We start from the raw sequence: 21,660 nt of genomic DNA, 5'->3' as shown, positions 1-21,660 counted from the left end.
GGACTTTCTCCGTGCCTGCAGATGTCTCCATGTTGATGGAAATATTCAGTGGTGATATTTACCTTGAATCAAAAAATACTTGTGCAACTATGACTTTAAATTTTCAACATTCATAGGTTACAAGATCTATGTACAAACAATAGTCCTACCATTAAGGCAAACATACTGTGTTTATGGGGTGTGCATGCTGTGCATTTTATATCTTTTTCGTAACTCTACCAACATCACCATGGATTGCAGGATCTTTAGCAAGCAAGTTTTCTCAAGGCTTGACTAAGCGCGTTGGGTTACACTGCTGGTCAGGCATCTGCTTGGCAGATGTGGTGTAGCGTATATGGATTTGTCCGAACGCAGTGACGCCTCCTTGAGCTACTGAAACTGAAACTAGCAAGTGTATTTGATCATGTGTATGTAGGTAGTATATTCACACAAGGATGAATAATTCATCAGCAGGCATGTACATGTGGTGTCAGTTGAGCTGGGAGATCAGAAAAACAACAAACTCCTCTCTACCTTCAAATCACCACGCACGTCCCCCAGAATTTGAACCCGGCATCCTCAGATCTAAAGTCACAGATTTCGTGATTAAGCTCTGAGTCAAATCGTTAGGTCTGAGCTTTGAGACATTCTAGTGGTGCCTCTTTTTGTCACATTTTATTATCCAAGTCTAACTTGAAATCAAAAGTAAAAATTCTGACTGTTTTGATGTTTTGTCCTTGGTAGAGATGAATATTTTAGAGGTAGAGATGACAAGATGGAGTCATTATGAACATTTTCATATCAGTTCAAAAGAAAGCAGACAACAGTCCAGTTCAAAAGGAAACTGCTCCAGTGATTTGTGATAAATCTACTGTGCATGCATATGAATGCACTCACACACACACACACACACACACACACACTACAAACATGTCACATGATTCTCTCATCTTCACCTTTTTCTAAGTTCTCATCAACAAGTAAAGCCACAAGCATGTTCCCATATATCTACTCCAATTCTCTACCATTTGGTTTTTGGTTTTTGTTTATTTTTCCTTAATCTGCCCTTTTCTGTGTAAACAAGTTCAAATGCTTGAGTCTGAGACTGTTTCATCAACAAGCACAAAATGTCAAGGCCATTCTGAATTGACACAAATTGCCTTACTCAGAGCTGTCTTGAGCATTTTGGTTTCAAAATAAAGCTGAACACAGCCTTACATTACTGTGCAAAATTTGTAGAGGGGGGCTGAAATGATTAGTATTGAAATATATGTTCATATTCTTCAGCTTTCTGCACATTCCATGTCAAAATCTATTCTTAGGGGGCCGGGGAATACAAACAATAATTGTAGAAGATAAAGTGATTTCTACAAGAAGAGGCCAAAATTTGCTGGTGTCTGTTCTTTCTTCATCTTTGGATGATATAATGATGTTAATGATAATTCTTTTTTTTTAATACTTTTTTTTCCCCCTCAAGGCCTAAGCGTGTTTGGTTACACTGCTGATCAGGCATCTGCTTAGCAGATTTTGTGTAGCTTACATGGAGTTGTCTGAAAGCAGAGATGCCTCCTTGAGAAACTGAACTGAACGGAACTGAATGTCAGTCACAGCTTGTGAAAATGCAGCGAGGCACACTGGAGGTGTAGAGTGTAGCCCCAAACTGGATGTGCAAAAGTGACCGTATCTTGGGCAGTACACTGCTGCAGCTTAGGTCAGACTTGTCCTTTTGTGAGTGAGACTGACACTTCTGATCCAGATCCATCATTGGTTGGGGCTCTAAGGTGTTTCCTGTCTAAGAGGAAGGTGGCAGTATGGTAAAGATTCTTACCTGCCAATTGGTGGTGGTGTGTCCATCGAGATCGATGATGACCATCGTTGTCATCCAGATGGGGGATGGGGGATGGGGGGAGGGTGGTGGTGGGGTGGGGGGAAGGATGCTCATGAATCTATCTGTGATGTGCGCAGATGGCTGAATAGTCCAATCTGCGCACGAAATGTTCGCTGACAGTTGGGGCAGACAAAGACAGGCATATCATTGTCAGGGAGCTTGTTTGCCCGTGACTTTCTGGCCTGCCTCTTCTGAACAGCTGCAGCAGTCCTGTTGGCCTCTCACAACTTGGCGCCTTTGTGCACAGCAGCGCGCCATTTGTTACGGTCCACTGCAGATTCCTCCCAGGAGTCAGGGTTGATATCAAACGCTTTCAGAGAGACTTTCAGAGTATCTCTGAAGCGCTTCTTCTGACCTCCGTGTGATCTCTTCCCTTGTTGCAGCTCGCCATAGAAGAGCCTTTTGGGCAGCCGATGGTCTGGCATGCGCGCCACGTGTCTAGGCCAGCGAAGCTGGGACTGCATCAGGATGGTGAAGATGCTGGGAAGGGTGGCTTTTGCGAGCACCTCTGTGTCTGGGGTCCTGTCTTGCCACTTGATGTTCAGTAGCTTCCTGAGGCATGTTGTGTGGAAGTGGTTCAGCTTCTTGGCATGTCGTTGGTACACTGTCCAAGTTTCGCAGCCGTACAGTAGTGTGGGGAGAACTACTGCTCTGTAGACCTTTAGCTTGTTCTCAAGATTAATGCCTCTTCTGTTCCAGACATTTGCATGGAGTCTACCAAAAGTTGCACTTGCTCTTGCAATCCTGACATTCACTTCATCGTCGATGGTCGCATTTCGTGACAGTGTGCTGCCAAGGTATGTGAACCACTCCACCGCACTGAGTCTCTGACCGTTGACTGTGATGTTGGGCTCAACGTAGGGTTTCCCTGGGGCTGGCTGATGGAGAACTTCAGTTTTCCTCGTGCTGATGGTAAGGCCGAAGTTCCTGCTGGCAGTGGCAAACTTGTCGACGCTGAGTTGCATGTCAGCTTCAGATCCAGTGTTGAGGGCACAATCATCAGCAAACAAAAAGTCTCTGATGATGTCTGTCATGACCTTCGTTTTTGCTTGAAGCCTTCTGAGGTTAAACAGCTTGCCATCTGTTCGGTACAGCCAATAACAGTGTCCTTGAGGGTCTGGCTTTGAATGCTGGTCTCACCCTTTCTCCCACATCATTTGTATTTTGTATTTCTTTTTATCACAACAGATTTCTCTGTGTGAAATTCGGGCTGCTCTCCCCAGGGAGAGTGCATCGCTATACTACAGCGCCACCCCTTTTTTTTTTGTATTTTTCCTGCGTGCAGTTTTATTTGTTTTTCCTATTGATGTGGATTTTTCTACAGAATTTTGCTAGGAACAACCCTTTTGCTGCCGTGGGTTCTTTTACGTGCGCTAAGTGCGTGCTGCACACGGGACCTCGGTTTATCGTCTCATCCGAATGACTAGCTTCCAGACCACCACTCAAGGTCTAGTGGAGGGGGAGAAAATATCGGTGGCTGAGCCGTGATTCGAACCAGCGCACTCAGATTCTCTCGCTTCCTAGGCGGACGCGTTACCTCTAGGCCATCACTCCACATTAGACCGGAAAAACAAACTGAGTGTCTAGTCCTTCAGATGAGACAACAAACTGAGGTTCCATGTACAGCATGCACTTGGCGCATTGAAAAAGAACCCATGGCAATGTAAGTGTTGTCCTCTGACAAAATTCTGTAAAAGAAATCCACTCTGATCGGTACAAAAATATATCTGCATGCACTCAAGGCATGACTAGCATGTTGGGTTACGCTGCTGGTCAGGCATCTACCTAGCAAGATACGGTGTAGCGTGTATGGATTTGTCTGAATGCAGTGATGCCACCTTGAGAAACTGAAACTAAGGTGTTTACTTCTCAGTGTAATGAAACTTGTGAAATGTGTTACCTGAATGATATGCTATTGTTGGCTTTTGTTTCTGGGTTTTTTTTGTGTTTTTTTGTTTTCTTTTTTCCTGCTTTTTTTTTTCTTTCATTCTTTGTCCTAAAAAACAACAACACCCCTAACCTTTGTGATGTATGTTTCTATGTTGGGAAATTTCTTCTTCTTCTTCTTTGTTCATGGGCTGCAACTCCCATGTTCACTCGTATGTACACGAGTGGGCTTTTACGTGTATGACCATTTTTGCCCCGCCATGTAGGCAGCCATACTCTGTTTTTGGGGGTGTGCATGCTGGGTATGTTCTTGTTTCCATAACCCACCGAACGCTGACATGGATTACAGGATCTTTAAACATGTGTATTTGATCTTCTGCTTGCGTACACACACGAAGAGGGTTCAGGCACTAGCAGGTCTGCACATATGTTGACCTGGGAGATCGGAAAAATCTCCACCCTTTACCCACCAGGCGCCGTTACCGAGATTCGAACCCAAGACCCTCAGATTGAAAGTCCAACGCTTTAACCACTCGGCTATTGCGCTTGTCGTTGGAAAATATAAACTTGTGTGCAAGGGGGAAATGAAAAAGTTATAAAAAAAAAAGAGAAAAAAGGTGTATACTTCTCTGTGAACAGTAAGGTACCAGGCCTGCAGTCAGCAACAAGGGTTTACCTGTCAGTCAGTTGGATCTCCTCAGACTTTGAGTCAAGGTCAAAGGTGTGAGATTTTTTTGCTATTTCAAAAGGTGTTTCTACACTTCAAATTTCCATGACAGTTGTAAGATTTTCTGTAGAAGTTTTGATGGCGCACCATTTGTAGGTCACATTTTAATGGTGATGAAATGATTCTTGAGAAACAATAGCACAAACACTGTTTTCTTTGTCCCATGACCTTTAATCAAGGTCAACGTCAATATATCATTTTCAGTATACATATAAAGATACAACAAAATCAGGTCAGGAAAGAAATGGCTTTACACCTCCCTCCTCCTCCCCCCAGCACACCCTCCACAACATATGTTCCCCCCCCCCCCCACCCCCATCATTAACTTGTTTATATGGTCTGGAGTACCTGCCAAACAATGAAAACTATCCCCCCAAAAAAATTGGAAACTAAAATGATCATACAAATATCTTTGGAATATAATATATATATTTCACATGCCAGCTGTCACCAAAGCTTACATAAAAGTTATTGTGCGGATGGAGCATGCATAATTTCAGGGCTGGCATCAGTGTGCCCAGTTGATGGGTTGAGCTGTTTCAGTTTATCCATGCCTGTGAATTCTGGAGTTGGCTTACTGTGCATGCAGAGAGAGATCGAGAGAGCGACAGCGTTTTAATGGTAAAAGGATACGAAGTGGATTAATTGGGGATCTGCCATGTCCAACACCTGCCATAGGTTGGATCTGGTGGGAACACACGCGCGCGCGCGCACACACACACACACACACACACACACAGAGATGCTACACGCACAAACACACAATGGGCTCAGACACAAACACAGACAAAAACACACACAGGGTTGCTGCAAAGGCACACAGCAATGACCAGAACGAATGTACCCCCACTTCCCCTCTGACTGTGAAATGTCAAGGGCGGTGACGTTTATCACCACTTCAACAGCAAGAAAAAAACCATGGGCTGCGTGTAAAAAAGAAAAAAAAGAAAAGAAAAAAAGAGAGAGAGAGAGAGAGAGAGAGAGAAAAACAAAAACAAAGCAGCAATGATGACGAACGAGTCAGCGCACTCATCCCCACTGAGTTGAGGCGGCCTTGGTTCGGTCCATCGAGCTCAAAATTCGGCTGTGGTTCGGTCGGGTTTCGCTGTCCGGCAAGCTATGCGGCTTGTTGTAACTGAAGAACCGTGACAGTATCGCCTTTGCTGAGGGAAATCACTTGTCTGGACGGTGTATATTATTTACATGTGAGGGTGATCTCAGTGCGTCTTTCATGACACACTGACTCCAGAAAGTTACCCGCAAGACACAGGTGAGCCGCCATGAATAGAACTGCTGGGGACTCCAGTTGTGCATTCTGCGTGTTTTGGTCTTAGTTCGAATGCATGTTCGTGGTTTTCGTGAGAAACATTGCATCCCCCCACCCATCCACCAAACTGATTCAGTTTTTATTCCAAAGAAGCTCAGACTCAGAAACATCCCAACTACTTCGTACGGAGGCGGAAGTACGAGAGCAGTTGCTTTTTTATTTATTTATTTATTTTTTTCCATCGCTCGCTTCGCTTCAACTCAGTTGACATGTTCACTTAGTTTCGGACCAGACGACACAGGACCTTAAAGAAGGCATTTGATGTGCGAATGGAAAAAGTAACTCGGCTCTTCTGATTTTACAGAAGGTACTACTGTGCTGAATATGGGGGTTTCGTTTTCACTTTGAGATTCTCTCTTATGATCTGAGCTGTCTAACTGTAAGGGACATCATTCTCATGCCCAAATAATCACCAGCACGCGCTGGTTAGAAGAAACAACTGCACATTGCACATGTCTTCACGACATTCAGTGTTCGTAGCAGCGTTATTAAAATGTATAACGACAAGATCATAGTTGCTTAGACGTGTGGGATGTTTGTTTATTTTGTTTGTTTGTTTACTATGGTTTGAAGTTTAAACAACTTTGTGGTGCATACTCAAACTGGGATGCTTTGTATTATTTTAGTCCACCCCCAGGCACGCCCTCCCATTTTTTATATATATATTTTTTTAATTTTAAAGAAATTTTAGAAAAATAGGTACTGAAAATAATGTTGCATTTTTAAGTGTGTGCATTGACGTTATTAGACATCTTGTGGGTGTGTACATCTTTCCTTATAAAAAGAAGCTTAGGTGTTTCCATTCATCCTGTGATTCAGGTCAGTGTGATGGGGCTCAATGGAGAGCAGGCAGGGAGGGTGGAGATGGGGGAATAAAACATGAAATGGACATAAAGCAGATTTGCTCCAGTTGCTACACACACACACACACACCCACACCCACCCTTCCACTCCACATGCACCTACACACACGCACACACATGTATGTATATTGTACTGCCCCCTATTTCAAGATCTCAGAGTGTGTTGGCAGAGGAAGTAACTATCACCCCAGAATCAGTAAAGGTGAAAATTAAGGTGAAGGCCCTGATGGTGTTCCATCACGAGTGCTTAAACAGTTGAATGAGGAGCTGTCAGTTCCCCTCTGTACCCTATTCAGAAAGTCCATACAAAATGCCACTATACCCAATGACTGGAAAACAGCCATAGTGGCCCCAATATTTAAAAAAAAGCTACAAGAACTAACCCAGGTAACTACAGACCAGTTAGTCTGTGCTACCTGTAAGATTCTTGAGACATTTGTAAGGGACGCTGTTGTTGAACATATGATGACAAATAATTTATATGCAAAATGTTTTTCAAAAGAGTAGATCATGCATGACTCAGTTACTTGAAATAATGGAACACTTTACAAGGTTACTTGATAAAGGTGATAACATTGATGTATGATACCTTGATTTTAAAAAAAAAGCTTTTGATTCAGTACCACATAGAAGGTTATTGATAAAATTAGAATCCTGTGGAATCACAGGCAAAATACTTCATAGTTCATTGGATAGAAGAACTCCTCTGTAACAGATCACAGAAAGTTAAGGATGGTAGATCTCAATCAAGCGGTGTGGATGTCCTGAGTGGAATCCGCCAAGGAAGTATACTGGTACCTATTATTTTTACTGTGTTTATAAATGATCATCCACAATCAGTAAGTAGCACTTGTAAAATATTTGCTGATGACACTAAAATATACACATCCCCTCTTGTATACCAAATACTGCAAAGAGACATAGATTCACTACTGGAATGGACAGACACATGCAACCTATACTTTAATGCTACAAAGTGCAAAGTGCTCCATAATGGTAGCAAAAGCCCTGAACATGACTACTTAATGAAAATTGGTGATCAAGAGTTTAATGTTGATTTAGGTGTTATTATTATTATTATTATTTTATTTTATTTTATTTTTTATATAAAAACCTGCTGTACTCTTTGACAAGCATATTGCATGCATAATGAATAAGGCAGATTAGAGAATTAGTATCATCAAATGTACCTTCACATTTCTTGACAGCAGTACATTTTTAAGACTACACAAAGCATTGGTAAGACCAATATTAGAATACGCAAACACGGTTTGGTTCCCCAAATTAAAACGTCAATCTGCTACAATTGAAGGTGTACAAAGATGAGCAACAAAATTATTCCATGAAATAAAGGATTTTTCTCATGAAGAAAGGCTAAAATATCTTGAGCTCCCTTCCCTTAAAGCAAGAAGGGTACAAGGTGACTTGATACAAGCGTATAAAATATATAATGATGTTGATGACACTGACAAAGCATGTTTCTTTTTTAACTCACAAACTAACATTGTCACCCGTAACAGTACCGACAAAATTCAGAAGCAACATTATAGTAGCAACATTAGAAAATATGTTTTTAGTTACAGTGTAACTAACAACAGGAATCGACTAACTCCAGAAATCAAACATGCACCTAACATAAATGCCTTTAAAAAAAACTTATTGATGACCACAATATCATAAAGAAAACAATGTTTCACTTTGATGATCAAAGGTGAGCCTGGGCTTGGGAGTACCTGACCACAAAAAAAACCCCAAAATCATCCCAACAAAAACTGACAGGGCGTATAAAGCCACGAGGCTACGATGCTTGGCATCACCCCTAACCTGAACCTGAATCTGAAATTGTGAAGTGCCTTGGAAGACTGCACAATTTATCACAGTTGTTTAGATTCAGTTCATTTCTCCATTTTTATTGGACTTTTTTTTTTTTTTTTAGACCAATCATGCACTGGAATGCATTGTTACTTTTTCTTACTCATTTTTATGACTTCATTTATGGTGGTAATAGCACAGTGTGGCATCTTCATAACATTTTCTTTCTATCTGTCAGTGTTCGTACTGGAAAGGAGGAAGGTAACAGAGTGGTCAGGACACTTATCAGCCAACACAGAGGGTCTTGGGTTCGATTTCTGCTCTCTCCCTTTCTCTCAAGTTTTACTGGAATGTGACCAAGCGCGCTATGCTTGCTCCAAAACTGCTCACACACGAGCTACATCAGACAACGTTTTTCCCAACTAACCCATGCGCAGAATATGTGACGTCACTCCGCTTACATCATTTTGTCCTCTTCGCCAGACAACCTACTCACGGCTCAACCAGTGTTGCATCACGGTATGCTATTGGCTGAGCTGGAATCTGTGTTTCTGCTTCACCGTAGTTAATTAATATATCTTTTGTCAGCTCAGTAAACTACAAGTATTATATACTGGTAGAATCGTCTCAGTTCCGTCTATAAATGTATTCCATTTATGTTTGCCTACGTTAAACTGATTTAACGCAGTTTGCAATTTCCTCGACGAGCTCATTAAAACTGACCCTGTTCAGGTGACTTAAATTAAGATTATAAATTCATCTTAAATAATCAACACTTCATTTTGTACTCATTTAGAAATCTGTCACTGAACACCTTATAAGAAACACAGTTGTCATCGGATTTGGCCTGATTAGTGCCGATCTGCTTGTGAGCACACGTGACTGTCTTTGTAGTCCGCTTAACCTGCATAAATTGGCACAGTGAGTGATGAGTGGTCATTTCATACCTGGTTAGTCAACTGACCAGAGCTGCTCTTTCTCTCTCTCTCTCTTGCTGCGTCACGGGCAGTGTGAGTGTGTGTTGTGTGTGTTCTCACAACAGCTGACACCTCACTACGTATCGCTGTAAGTACTAGTGTGTAGAATGTGTTGATTTGTAAATTGTATTGTTCAACACAGTACTTTTGTTCATATGAGTATGTTCAGTTATTGCTTTGACATGTTAGTCACAGCTCGGCTATGACTGATCTAAATAATTGCCATGTCGTCATATGTTTGGAGCAGTGTTCCATTTGATTCTTCTTAACGTCACAGTCAGTGACGTCTCTGGATACTGATGGTTTGTTCGAGAATATTCTAGTGGGTGCATATGACGCGTTCTTTCTCATTTGCTGTCGCTGATGAAGGTTAATGTTTCACTGATGCTCAGTACTCTAAGATGTGTGTAGTATTCTGTTGTGGTGATTAAAAGATAGTGTTTGATTAATATCAGTTATTGGTTAAAACCACCTGATATGTATCAGTCTGTTAATTGTAATTTAGTTATCATGCTCTCTCCTATATGGCTTACTCCAGTATAGTGCAACATGATAAACTGATTCATTTGAGTCACTTTGACACAGTATAAGCTTTACCTAATCTATTCTGTCAGTGTACTTTCACTAAATCAGCATAGCTTCAATCACTTCAACTGTACTATTTAAATGTATTAGAAATGTCATTTGATGTCAGTGTTTGGTCTTCACACATATGCAATACCAAGTGGTAATCTTTCCATGTAATATGTATAAATGTGCTTTATTAATAACGTGTGCCGACATGATGTGCTAATGACATTTATTTGTGTCATTCCAGGCACTGTCTTCTCTTAGTTCTTCTCTTTTTTATAGCTTCTTCTCTTTCTTGTCTTCTCTTCTTACATCTTCACCATTACTTCTTCTCTTTTTATATCTTCTTCTCTTATTGTCTTCTTTTCTTATGTTCTTATAAGTATTGTAAATAAAACAATAGAAAACCCCATTTGTGACTGGCCTCTATATGTTCCTGGCCTGTGCATGGGAATTCTGGTCTATCCTTTTATCCTTCTAATCATCATTTAGTTAGTTCTTCTGTACCGTCCGTACCCTTGAATAACCACTCGGTACACAGCTACAGGAAGATCAAAGTACATGAGCTTCTAGTCATTCAGATGAGATGAAAAACTGAGGTCCCATGTGCAGTATGCACTTGGTGCCCTGAAATTGAACCTATGTCAACAAAAGTGTTGTCTTCTGGCAAACATTTGTAGAAGAAATCCACTCTGATAGGTACACAAATAATGTATGCACTCAAGGCCCAACTGGCGTGTTGAGGTATGCTGCTATTAGGCATCTGCCTACCAGGTGGGGTGTAGCACATATGGATTTGTCTGAATGCAGTGATGCCTCCTTGAGAAAGTGAAAGTGTTGATGCTGTTCCAGATTGTTCCAGATTGTACCAGTCTTCCACACCCAAAGTCCTTGAGTGTTGATGCTGTTCCAGATTGTTCCAGTCTTCCACACCCAAAGTCCTTGAGTGTTGATGCTGTTCCAGATTGTTCCAGTCTTCCACACCCAAAGTCCTTGAGTGTTGATGCTGTTCCAGATTGTTCCAGTCTTCCACACCCAAAGTCCTTGAGTGTTGATGCTGTTCCAGATTGTTACCCAAAGTCCTTGAGAGTTGATGCTGTTCCAAATTGTTCCAGTCTTCCACACCCAAAGTCCTTGAGTGTTGATGCTGTTCCAGATTGTTCCAGTCTTCCACACCCAAAGTCCTTGAGTGTTGATGCTGTTCCAGATTGTTCCCGTCTTCCACACCCAAAGTCCTTGAGTGTTGATGCTGTTCCAGATTGTTCCAGTCTTCCGCCAGTCCTTGAGTGTTGATGCTGTTCCAGATTGTTCCAGTCTTCCACGCCCAAAGTCCTTGAGTGTTGATGCTGTTCCAGATTGTTACCCAATGTCCTTGAGTGTTGATGCTGTTCCAGATTGTTCCAGTCTTCCACGCCCAAAGTCCTTGAGTGTTGATGCTGTTCCAGATTGTTACCCAAAGTCCTTGAGTGTTGATGCTGTTCCAGATTGTTCCAGTCTTCCACACCCAAAGTCCTTGAGTGTTGATGCTGTTCCAGATTGTTCCAGTCTTCCACACCCAAAGTCCTTGAGCAGCTACCTTGCCGTTGAAGGAAGGTGCAGGATTACTGGTGAGTTTCAGTGAAAATTGAATGTCGCATGCAGCAGCCCAGTGGTTAAAGCACTGAGAGGGTACCTGGTTCCAATCCCAGTCAAGGTTCCAGGTGGGTCATGGGTGGTGATGTTTTTTTAACTCCCAGGTCAGCAGATCTGCTAGTGCCAGGACCCCCTTTGTGTGTTTTGATATGCAGAAGATCCTGTAGTCCATGCCGGAGTTTTGTTGGTAATGATGGGCGCATTAGCCGAGTGGTTAAAACAGACTTTCAATCTGAGGGTCCCGAGTTTGAATCACGGTAATGGCGCCAGGTGGGTAAAGCATGGAGATTTTTCCGATCTCCCAGGTCAACATATGTGCAGACCTGCTTGTGCCAGAACCCCCTTTATGTTTATATGCAAGCAGAAAATCAGATGTGCACGTGAAAGATTCTGTAATCCATGTCAGCATATGGAAACAAGAACCCACCATGCACACCCATGAAAATGGAGTATGGCTTTCTACATTTACTACTGTCTACTCGTTTACATACGAGTGAATGTGGGAGTTGCAGCCCATGAACGAAGAAGAAGAAGAAAGTTGGTAATGGGAATGTGTGTGTGTGTGTGCATGTGTGTGTTCTTTCTTTAATTCAATGTCTTTTTACTTTGAGTGATATGTGTGTGTGTGTGCATATCTTTTCCTGTATGTATATATGAGAGATAGAGAATGTGTGTGTGTGTGTGTGTGTGTGTGTGTGTGTGTGTGTGCAAGCATGTATTTGAATGTGTGTGCATGTGTGTATGTTTGTGTGTGTGTATGCACAGTGTGTGTATGCATGTCTATATGTGCACACACATCTGAGTGAATGTAGATGTGTTGGTGTCTGTTCTACTAAACTGTGCTGTTTTCCAGCAGAGATTATTTGGGATAACAGTGTCACTCAGGTTAATTCAACAGTAGTCATGCTAAATTTGTCATGGTCTTTTTGTACTATCTCATATTCATCGTCATGGGAAGTCAACAGTCCTACACAAGCACCTATTCTGAACTCGTTCACTGGAGTTAAACGTCAGTCCTGGTGCAAAAATTGAGAGTGACATTTGACGGGCGCAATAGCCGAGTGGTTAAAGCGTTGGACTGTCAATCTGAGGGTCCTGGGTTCGACTCATGGTGACGGCGCCTGGTGGGTAAAGGGTGGAGATTTTTCCGATCTCCCAGGTCAACATATGTGCAGACCTGCTAGTGCCTGAACCCCCTTCGTGTGTACATGCAAGCAGAAGATCAAATACGCACGTTAAAGATCCTGTAATCCATGTCAGCGTTTGGTGGATTATGGAAACAAGAACATACCCAGCATGCACACCCCTGAAAACGGAGTATGGCTGCCTACATGGTGGGGTAAAAACGGTCATACACGTAAAAGCCCACTCGTGTGCATACAAGTGAACATGGGAATTGCAGCCCATGAACGCAGAAGAAGAAGAAGAAGAGAGTGACATTTCAGTTTTGTTCCCTTGGTCATTTGTTTTTTTTTTCTTTCTTTCAGCCAGCTGCTGGATATGTAAATGTTATATGTATATGATAGTCAGTTGTGTCCGACTATGACCATCAGAACAGCAGAGGAGGCAACTGCTGTTCCGACTGTTTGGGCTAGAATTTGATTATAATGGAGAGTGTCTTGCCCAAGTTACATCCCCACTCTCTCGGCCAAGAGGGTTTTAGGACAGTCGGCATTAGGATGGTTCCCAAAGGCCAACTAGCCCACAATGCTGCAGCACTAAGAGCCAGTGCAATTTCACCTCCTTGTTTGAGAGTCATAGTCCTTCACAAAAGACTAAGCTGTACATGATTTCCCATTGACTGGAGAAACCATTGATAATACAGCTCTCATTTTGCTGTTGGCCCAAATGTAAACTTGTGTCAATCTGTGATATAAGCTGAGTGTTGGGCCTGTAACCACTGGGATAAAAGCTACTGATGTAAAAATCTGTTTCTAGATCAGTGGATAAAAGCTACTGATGTAAAAATCTGTTTCTAGATCAGTGGATAAAAGCTACCGATGTAAAAATCTGTTTCTGGATCAGTGGATAAAAGCAGGAAGCATTGCAGGGGGATTGAAAGACAAACAAAATAAAATAAAGTGTATGTGTCTTCTTGCACAGTTAGGTTAGGGGCTAGGCGCTGCATTGGATGATAGGTTTGGCAGGGCTTCTTCTTCTTCTTCTTCTGAGTTCACTCGTATGCACACAAGTGGGCTTTTACGTGTATGATTGTTTTTACCCCGCCATGTAGGCAGCCATACTCCATTTTCGGGGGTGTGCATACTGGGTATGTTCTTGTTTCCATAACCCACCAAACGCTGACATGGATTACAGGATCTTTAACGTGCGTATTTGATCTTCTGCTTGCATATACACACGAAGGGGGGTCAGGCACTTGCAGGTCTGCACATATGCTGACCTGGGAGATTGTAAAAATCTCCACCCTTTACCCACCAGGCGCCGTCACCGTGATTCGAACCCGGGGCCCTCAGATTGACAGTCCAACGCTTTAACCACTCGGCTATTGCGCCTGTCGTTTGGCAGGGCTAAATGGGTGAAGAATAGTGTGTTGAGTGTCTAAATGACAGGGTACAGTTTGAAGCTGAATCAGAATTAAGGTTTGAAAGGCATGTGGAAGGCTCTCCTCCGATGAAAAACTGACATTTTCATCTAAAGTATTCAAAAGGGGTATAGAGAATCACTGAATTGGTTGAATAAGCCTACATGTAATGAGATACACAACAACTCGTAAAACCACAAACATACATTATTTCAAGATCTGGAATGGTATGAAATTACTCATCTGCTACAAAATTACTCGTCTAAACTAAGAGAGATTGAGTGAGTATTGTTTTCAATGCAACTCGTGTGTGTGTGTGTGTGTGTGCGTGCGTGCGTGCGTGCGTGCGTGCGTGCGTGTGGTGTGTGTGTGTGTGTGTGGTGAGCTGGGTCATCATAAGCAACAAAAAAAGTGTCTTTTCAAAATTATTTCAGTTAGATGTTTTAATATCTCTTCAAAACTTTCGTTGTACTGTCAGATATCTACATATTAAACCATCATTTAAGCAGTCAGTTTGGTCCTTAATTGAATCACTCAATCAGTATTAACCTAGTACCACATGTCTGATATAAAAACACTGAGAAAAAAGAAAAAAAGAAAAAAAAAGACTGCCAAAATGAACAATAGCTGGCATGTTTTGACTTGTCTGTCACTTTGCTTTTTGCAGTTCTGGTATCCACTCCGTCCACCTCCTCTTTCCTCAAAAAAATATTTCTCCTGGTTTGAAAAAAAAAAGAAAAAAGTACATTCCACATTTCTTTTGATTTATCTGAGTCAGATGTACTGGCTGGTCACTGGATCTACATATAGGCTATAGACAAAATTTGAAGTGATGCACTGATTATTAAAGGAATTTCCGTTTTTGTTTGTTTGTTTTTATGTTTATTCTTAAAAAAACAAAAAAATTATGAAGAGAGAAAACAAAACACATGAAATAAACCTGTTCATTCACTATTCTTGTATCTGTGTGTTTTTTAGAAAAGAAAACACATGAAATAAACCTGTTCATTCACTATTCTTGTATCTGTGTGTTTTTTTAGAAAACAAAACACATGAAATAAACCTGTTCATTCACTATTCTTGTATCTGTGTGTTTTTTTAGAAAACCAAACACATGAAATAAACCTGTTCATTCACTATTCTTGTATCTGTGTGTTTTTTTCAGAAAAAAAAACACATGAAATAAACCTGTTCATTCACTATTCTTGTATCTGTGTGTTTTTTTAGAAAACAAAACACATGAAATAAACCTGTTCATTCACTATTCTTGTATCTGTGTGTTTTTTTAGAAAACCAAACACATGAAATAAACCTGTTCATTCACTATTCTTGTATCTGTGTGTTTTTTAGAAAAGAAAACACATGAAATAAACCTGTTCATTCACTATTCTTGTATCTGTGTGTTTTTTTAGAAAACAAAACACATGAAATAAACCTGTTCATTCACTATTCTTGTATCTGTGTGTTTTTTTAGAAAACCAAACACATGAAATAAACCTGTTCATTCACTATTCTTGTATCTGTGTGTGTTTTTTTTAGAAAACAAAACACATGAAATAAACCTGTTCATTCACTATTCTTGTATCTGTGTGTGTGTTTTTTAGAAAAGAAAACACATGAAATAAACCTGTTCATTCACTATTCTTGTATCTGTGTGTGTTTTTTTTAGAAAACCAAACACATGAAATAAACCTGTTCATTCACTATGCTTGTATCTGTGTGTTGTTGTTTTTTTTGTAGTGATGGGTAGTTTCTCTGTTCTATAATGTTTGATCAGTGCTTGATAAACATGTCTGGGTTTTTCTTGCCCCAAACATTTGTTATGTTGTGTATAATGTGTCTCTTTCATGCACTCCCTCTCCCGGTTGAATCCCTCACTGTGTATGTAGACAGTGTTCCAGTGTGTGACTGGGGGAAGGGAGGGCGGGGGTTATGGGGTGCACTTCTGGTTTCCTCATATGCAGATGTCTCCAAAGTTTGTTTAGAAGAATGTATCTGACTGATAAGTTGTGGATTATCTGTGGTGGTAGATAGTTATTTATTAGCATTACTCATATGAGTGAACGTGGGAGTTGCCGCCCGTGAAGGAAGAAGAAGAAGTACTCATTTGGAGTGTTATACAATAGAATACAATACAATACAACGAGATGTAATGCAACGCTACATGACAGGACATGAAACTAGCACAAAAAAAAGCTTTGGAAGGAAAGCAAAACAGACTAAAATGAAAGAAAAAAGAACAAATGGAGAAAAAAAAACACCCAAAAAAACAAACCCAAACGAATAAAGTATGGAAGAAAAAAAAATGTTTCCAATTTTGAAAGAATAGAATGGGTTCTATTCACCATCAGACGCCTGTAATTACCAGTAGTAACAGATGGAATTCAACAACAGTTTTCCTCTGTTTATAGGGGGAAAGCAATCACTGCCAGCTGGCTTGTATATAAAATGGTGTTATAGTGTGCCAGCAGTGTCACCCCCACCACCCACACTCTGTCCCCCCTTCCCTTCACCCCCACACCCCCAAACCCTTTCTTATCTCCCTTCCTGCTCCATCCAAAGTCCAGTCTTAGAGCGATCCTATATCTGCTCCCCTCTCTCTTGAAATCGAACCACACTTTCTTTCAGTTTTGACAATGGATAGGCCTGTGTTACCAACACCATCTTCTTCTCAGTCCCCATCTCTGTCGGTATCTTGGTTTCACCATTTCTCTGTCTGTTTTTCTCTCTGTCTATTGGTCTGTCTGTCTGTCTGTCTGTCTGTCTATCTCTTGCTCTTGCTCTCTCTCTCTCCCTCACACACATATGCAAGCTTACACACATGCATGCGCACATGCACACACACTCACACTCACACACACACACACTCACACTCACACTCACACACACACTCACACATACACATGGGAATATGTTCGATAGACACACACACACACACACACATGTAAATGTGATAGCTACACACACACACACACAGGTGATTGCGTTCATTACACACACAGACACAGACAGACACAGACACCACACACACACACACACACACACACACACACACACACACACACACACGTGTGTGTGTGTGTGTGAATGTGTGTGCATGTATGCGTGTGTGTGTGTACGCACGTGTGTGGTGTGTGTACAGAGCACCACTGTCAGCACGGAAAGCGTGTGTTGTGTGACAGCACAGCAGACATGGAGTTGCAGTTCCGGGACCAGGGCTCCTCGGGCACGGAGATCACCTTTGAAGGGATCACGGTGGCCCGCAAAGAGAGGAAGATTCTGCAGGACATTTGGGGGGTGGCCTCCCCTGGCGAGGTGCTGGCGGTGATGGGGCCAAGTGGTAAGAGGGTTTGTGTGGCTGAGTGGGTGTGTTTTTTTTTGTTTGGTTTTTTTTTGTTTGGTTTTTTCTTTGGGTGAGTGGGTGTTCGTGTGGTGGGATGAGTTGTGTGTGTGTTGGGGGGGGGGGGGGGGGGAGGGTAGGTTGGGTGTGTGTGTGAATGTGTGAGTGTGTGTGTGCTTGTGTGAGTGAGAGGGGTGTGCTTGTGTGTGGGGGTACATATGTATTTGTGTGTGTGTTTGTGTGTTGTTTTTTTCTTGTGTTTTTGTATGTGTAGGGGAGTTGTGCGTGTGTGTGTTTTTGAATGTTTGTGTTTATGTGTGTATGTGTGTGTGTTGTGAATGTGCATGTGTGCATGCATGCATGTGTGTGCATGCATGAATATGTATGCATGTACACGTGTTTATGTGTTGATGTATGTGTGTGCATGCACGTGTCTGTGAGTTCAGTAAGGTCGCTGTGCACAAACAAACAAACAAACAAACAAAACTTGTCAGGTGTTGATGATCACTGTGTTGGATCTCAGGAGCGGGGAAAACGACACTGCTGAACGCCTTGGCAGGCAGGGAATCACTGGAAGCTGGCACTGTGACGTACAATGGAGACCTTCTGACTAAGGCCACGAAAAGGAAGTTGTCGTACGTCCTGCAAGAGGATGTCTTCTTTCCCAACCTGACGCTTCGGGAGACGTTGTCGGTGAGTCGGCCTTCTGTCGTCGTCGTCTGTTTGGGGCTGCAGCTTCCATGTTCACTTGTATCTAACAGTTTCAGTTTCGGTTTCAGTTTCAGCAGCTCAAGGAGGCGTCACTGCGTTCGGACAAATCCATATACGCTACACCACATCTGCCAAGCAGATGCCTGACCAGCAGCGTAACCCAACGCGCTTAGTCAGGCCTTGAGTAAAAAAAATAAAATAAAAAAATAAAAAATAAATAAGGGGTGAATAAATAATAGATAAATACATTATAAAAAAAAACAACTACTACCACTACTGATAATATGTATAAGGCGCAAAAACTTGATGAAGTCAACTATAAGCGTACATAAATAAATAAATAATAATTATAATATAAAAAAGTATTAGTAATAATAATAATAAAAATAAAATAAAAAAAATAAAAAAGACAACAATGATGATAAATAAGCAAATAAATGTAAAACATGGAGACACACATTCACACATACACCCACATAAATATGCATAACAGATATGCACCAAACATGCAGTTTCACAGATATGAAAGCACAGTCAAATACACATAAACGTACATGAACCCCAACACACACACACACACACACACACACACACACACACACACACACCCCAACCACACACACACATTACCCTGCACCTCCTCTACCCCCCTCCTCCACACACTCATTTCTAGGCTACGTATCGCAGCTTCCACGGCACACACACACACACACACACACACACACACATACACACACACACACATCCAACAAAGTGTGTTTATGTGCATGTGTGTTGGAGTTTATGTGTATGTCTGCTGGAATTTACGTGTATGAATGTTGTTTAGATGAATGACTGTTGGCATTCACATTTATGTCTGTTTGAGTTAACTTGTATGACTGTTGGAGTTTACATACATGATTGTTGGAGTTTAGATGTGTGACTGTTGGAAATTATGTGTATGACTGTTGAAGTTTATGTGTATGGCTTTTTTCACCCCACCATTTAGGTAGTGATGCTAAGTTTTTCAGGTTCAGCAGAATAATGTGCCCTTTTCAGGCACCTGGCCATCAGTTTTGTGGAAGTGGCTGCTTTTCCAGGGAAACACTTCATGGTCTGAATGCCCCACAATGGGTTTTGGAAGCTGCTGACCAGTTTGGTGGAATTTGATGATTCTATGAAATTGACACAAAAATGTTGCCTGTAACAGGAGACTGGCAGTTTCATAACTGTGCCATGGCATGCACAAGAAAAGAGATCAGAGAGAGAGGAAGAGAGAGGGAGAGGGGGGGGGGGGGTGGGGGGGGAGGGATGAAACACAGTTCAAACTCACAACCACCCCATTCCAGGGGATTTGAGGGTGGAGGGAGGTCATGGATAACAGAGTTTTACCACTTACATACTTTCCTTTGTGCTGGTCAACTCTATTTGGGCGCAGTAATCGAGTGATTAACGCATTGAACTTTCAATCTGAGGGTCTCGGGTTCGAATCTCTGTAACGGCACCTGGTGGGTTAAGGGTGAAATATTTTTCCAATCTCCCTGGACAACACATGTGGAGACCTGCTAGTGCCAGAACCCCCTTCTTGTGTAGAAGATCAAATACGCACGTTAAAGATCCTGTGATCCATGTCAGTATTCGGTGGGTTATGGAAAGACCATACCCAGCATGCACACCCTTGAAAACGTACTATGGCTGCCTACATGGTGGGATAAATAAACAAAATGGTCATACACATAAAATGTCAGTGTGAGTAAATGTGTGTATGACTGAAACGTGATTGAACGACACAGGAAACGAATGATGAGCGCCCAATGGCAGCTGTCAGTCAGCTCTACCCAGGTAGGCAGCCTGTTGTGCAAATGACTCCGTGTTTGTAAAAGCGCTTAGAGCTTGGTGTTTGACCAAGGATAGGCGCTGTATTAGTATCCATATCATCAGCCTCATTGTCCATGGGCATGCAGTGCTGTGTCCAGAGCAAGGAACAGGGCTCGTGATCACTGTTCCACAGGGTAAAGAAGGAAAAAAGAAAAAAAAAACAGAGAGAGAGAGAGTATACAATACCTTTTGCATTGACTTGGTTTTTGTTTGCAAACAACAGTGGAAAGTAACATTCTCGCCCTTTCTCCCAAGTTTGACTGGAAAATCAAACTGAGCGTTTTGTCAGATGTTGGATGGGATGATAAAATGAGGTCCCGTGTGCAGCACATACTTGGCGCACTGAGAAGTGTTGTCCTCTGGCAAAATTCTGTAGAATAAGTGCACTCTCATAGGTACACAAGTAAGTGTGCATGTACTCAAGGTCTGACTAAGTGTGCTGGGTTGTGCTGCTGGTCAGGGTCAGGCCCAGCAGATGTTTGTAACAAATATGGATTTGTCCCAAAGGCAGTGACGTCTGTTTGAGAAAATGAAAGTGTGTGTTATCTTTCTGTTGTCAAGTTTGTGGCGATGCTGCGACTGCCAGACACGCTGTCCCGGAAAGAGAAGATGGACAAGATGAACAAGGTCATTGATGAGCTGGACATCCGGAAATGCCTGGACACAAGTAAGACCCCCTGCTAAGTGAGGCCAGTTAACAGACAGACAATGCTGGTCAAGATGAGCGCGAAAGTTAACAAGCAAGCAGACAGGTTCCTGAGGGTAGTATTCAGTGTGCACATACATATCATTGTACTTAGGTGTAGAGCTTGTGAAGAGGGATGGGATTGAGTGAGTAAAGGAGACACAGAGAGAGAGTGAGAGGGTGTGTGTGTGTATGTATACCATGCTTCTCTTTCAGGGAGTATGATTTTGTGTGAAGCCATCATGTATGTGTAATATATGTTGCATGGTCTTGTAAGTGTTTGAACATGCCATTGGGAAGAAGACAGATTAAAAACATGAGGAAAAAAACAAAAACAAAAAAAACCAAAAAAAAACCAAGCAGACTGGCAAGACTGGTTTAGGCACGCAACACCATTAACAAGTAGATAAGTGAGACTGGTCAAGACACTTATCACCAGTTTACAGACAGGCAGGTTGGACTGGTTGAGACACGCAACACCATTAACAAGTAGATAAGTGAGACTGGTCAAGACACTTATCACCAGTTTACAGACAGGCAGGTTGGACTGGTTGAGACAGGTGAAACACGTTAACAAGTAGACAAGTAAGACCAGTCAAGAAATGCAACACCAGTGAAGAAGTTAGCAAGTTAGACAGGTCTTCTTCTTCTTCTTCTTCTTCTTTGTTCGTGGGCTGCAACTCCCACGTTCACTCGTATATATACGCGAGTGGGCTTTTACGTGTATGACCGTTTTTACCCCACCATGTAGGCAGCCATACTCCGCTTTCGGGGGTGTGCATGCTGGGTATGTACTTGTTTCCATAACCCACCGAACACTGACATGGATTACAGGATCTTTAACGTGCATATTTGATCTTTTG

The 21,660-nt window shown here is 42.0% G+C and overlaps 1 protein-coding gene across 11 annotated transcripts in view; it reads left to right on the top strand.

Annotated features, from left to right (window-relative positions):
- The first annotated feature begins 5,375 nt into the window (after positions 1 to 5,375).
- LOC143301001 (uncharacterized) overlaps positions 5,376 to 21,660 on the top strand; it is a 54,880-nt gene continuing 38,595 nt past the window's right edge. Inside the window, exons 1-5 of one of the 11 annotated variants that reach the window (XM_076614988.1) lie at positions 5,376 to 5,751; positions 11,566 to 11,637; positions 17,392 to 17,544; positions 18,068 to 18,237; positions 20,674 to 20,779. In XM_076614988.1, the coding sequence (XP_076471103.1) occupies positions 17,397 to 17,544; positions 18,068 to 18,237; positions 20,674 to 20,779 (424 nt within the window). In that variant the 5' untranslated portion in view covers positions 5,376 to 5,751; positions 11,566 to 11,637; positions 17,392 to 17,396. Of the gene's footprint in view, positions 5,752 to 5,799; positions 6,116 to 9,754; positions 9,830 to 11,565; positions 11,638 to 17,346; positions 17,545 to 18,067; positions 18,238 to 20,673; positions 20,780 to 21,660 lie in introns of those variants that run through there. The other 10 variants (XM_076614985.1, XM_076614981.1, XM_076614989.1 and 7 more) reach the window with 10 other exon arrangements.

The sequence above is a fragment of the Babylonia areolata genome, chromosome 27, assembly GCF_041734735.1.
Source record: "Babylonia areolata isolate BAREFJ2019XMU chromosome 27, ASM4173473v1, whole genome shotgun sequence".
NCBI classification, from domain to species: domain Eukaryota; kingdom Metazoa; phylum Mollusca; class Gastropoda; order Neogastropoda; family Buccinidae; genus Babylonia; species Babylonia areolata.
The sequence above is the reverse complement of the archived record's forward strand: the minus strand, read 5'-3'. Positions and strand labels throughout refer to the sequence as shown.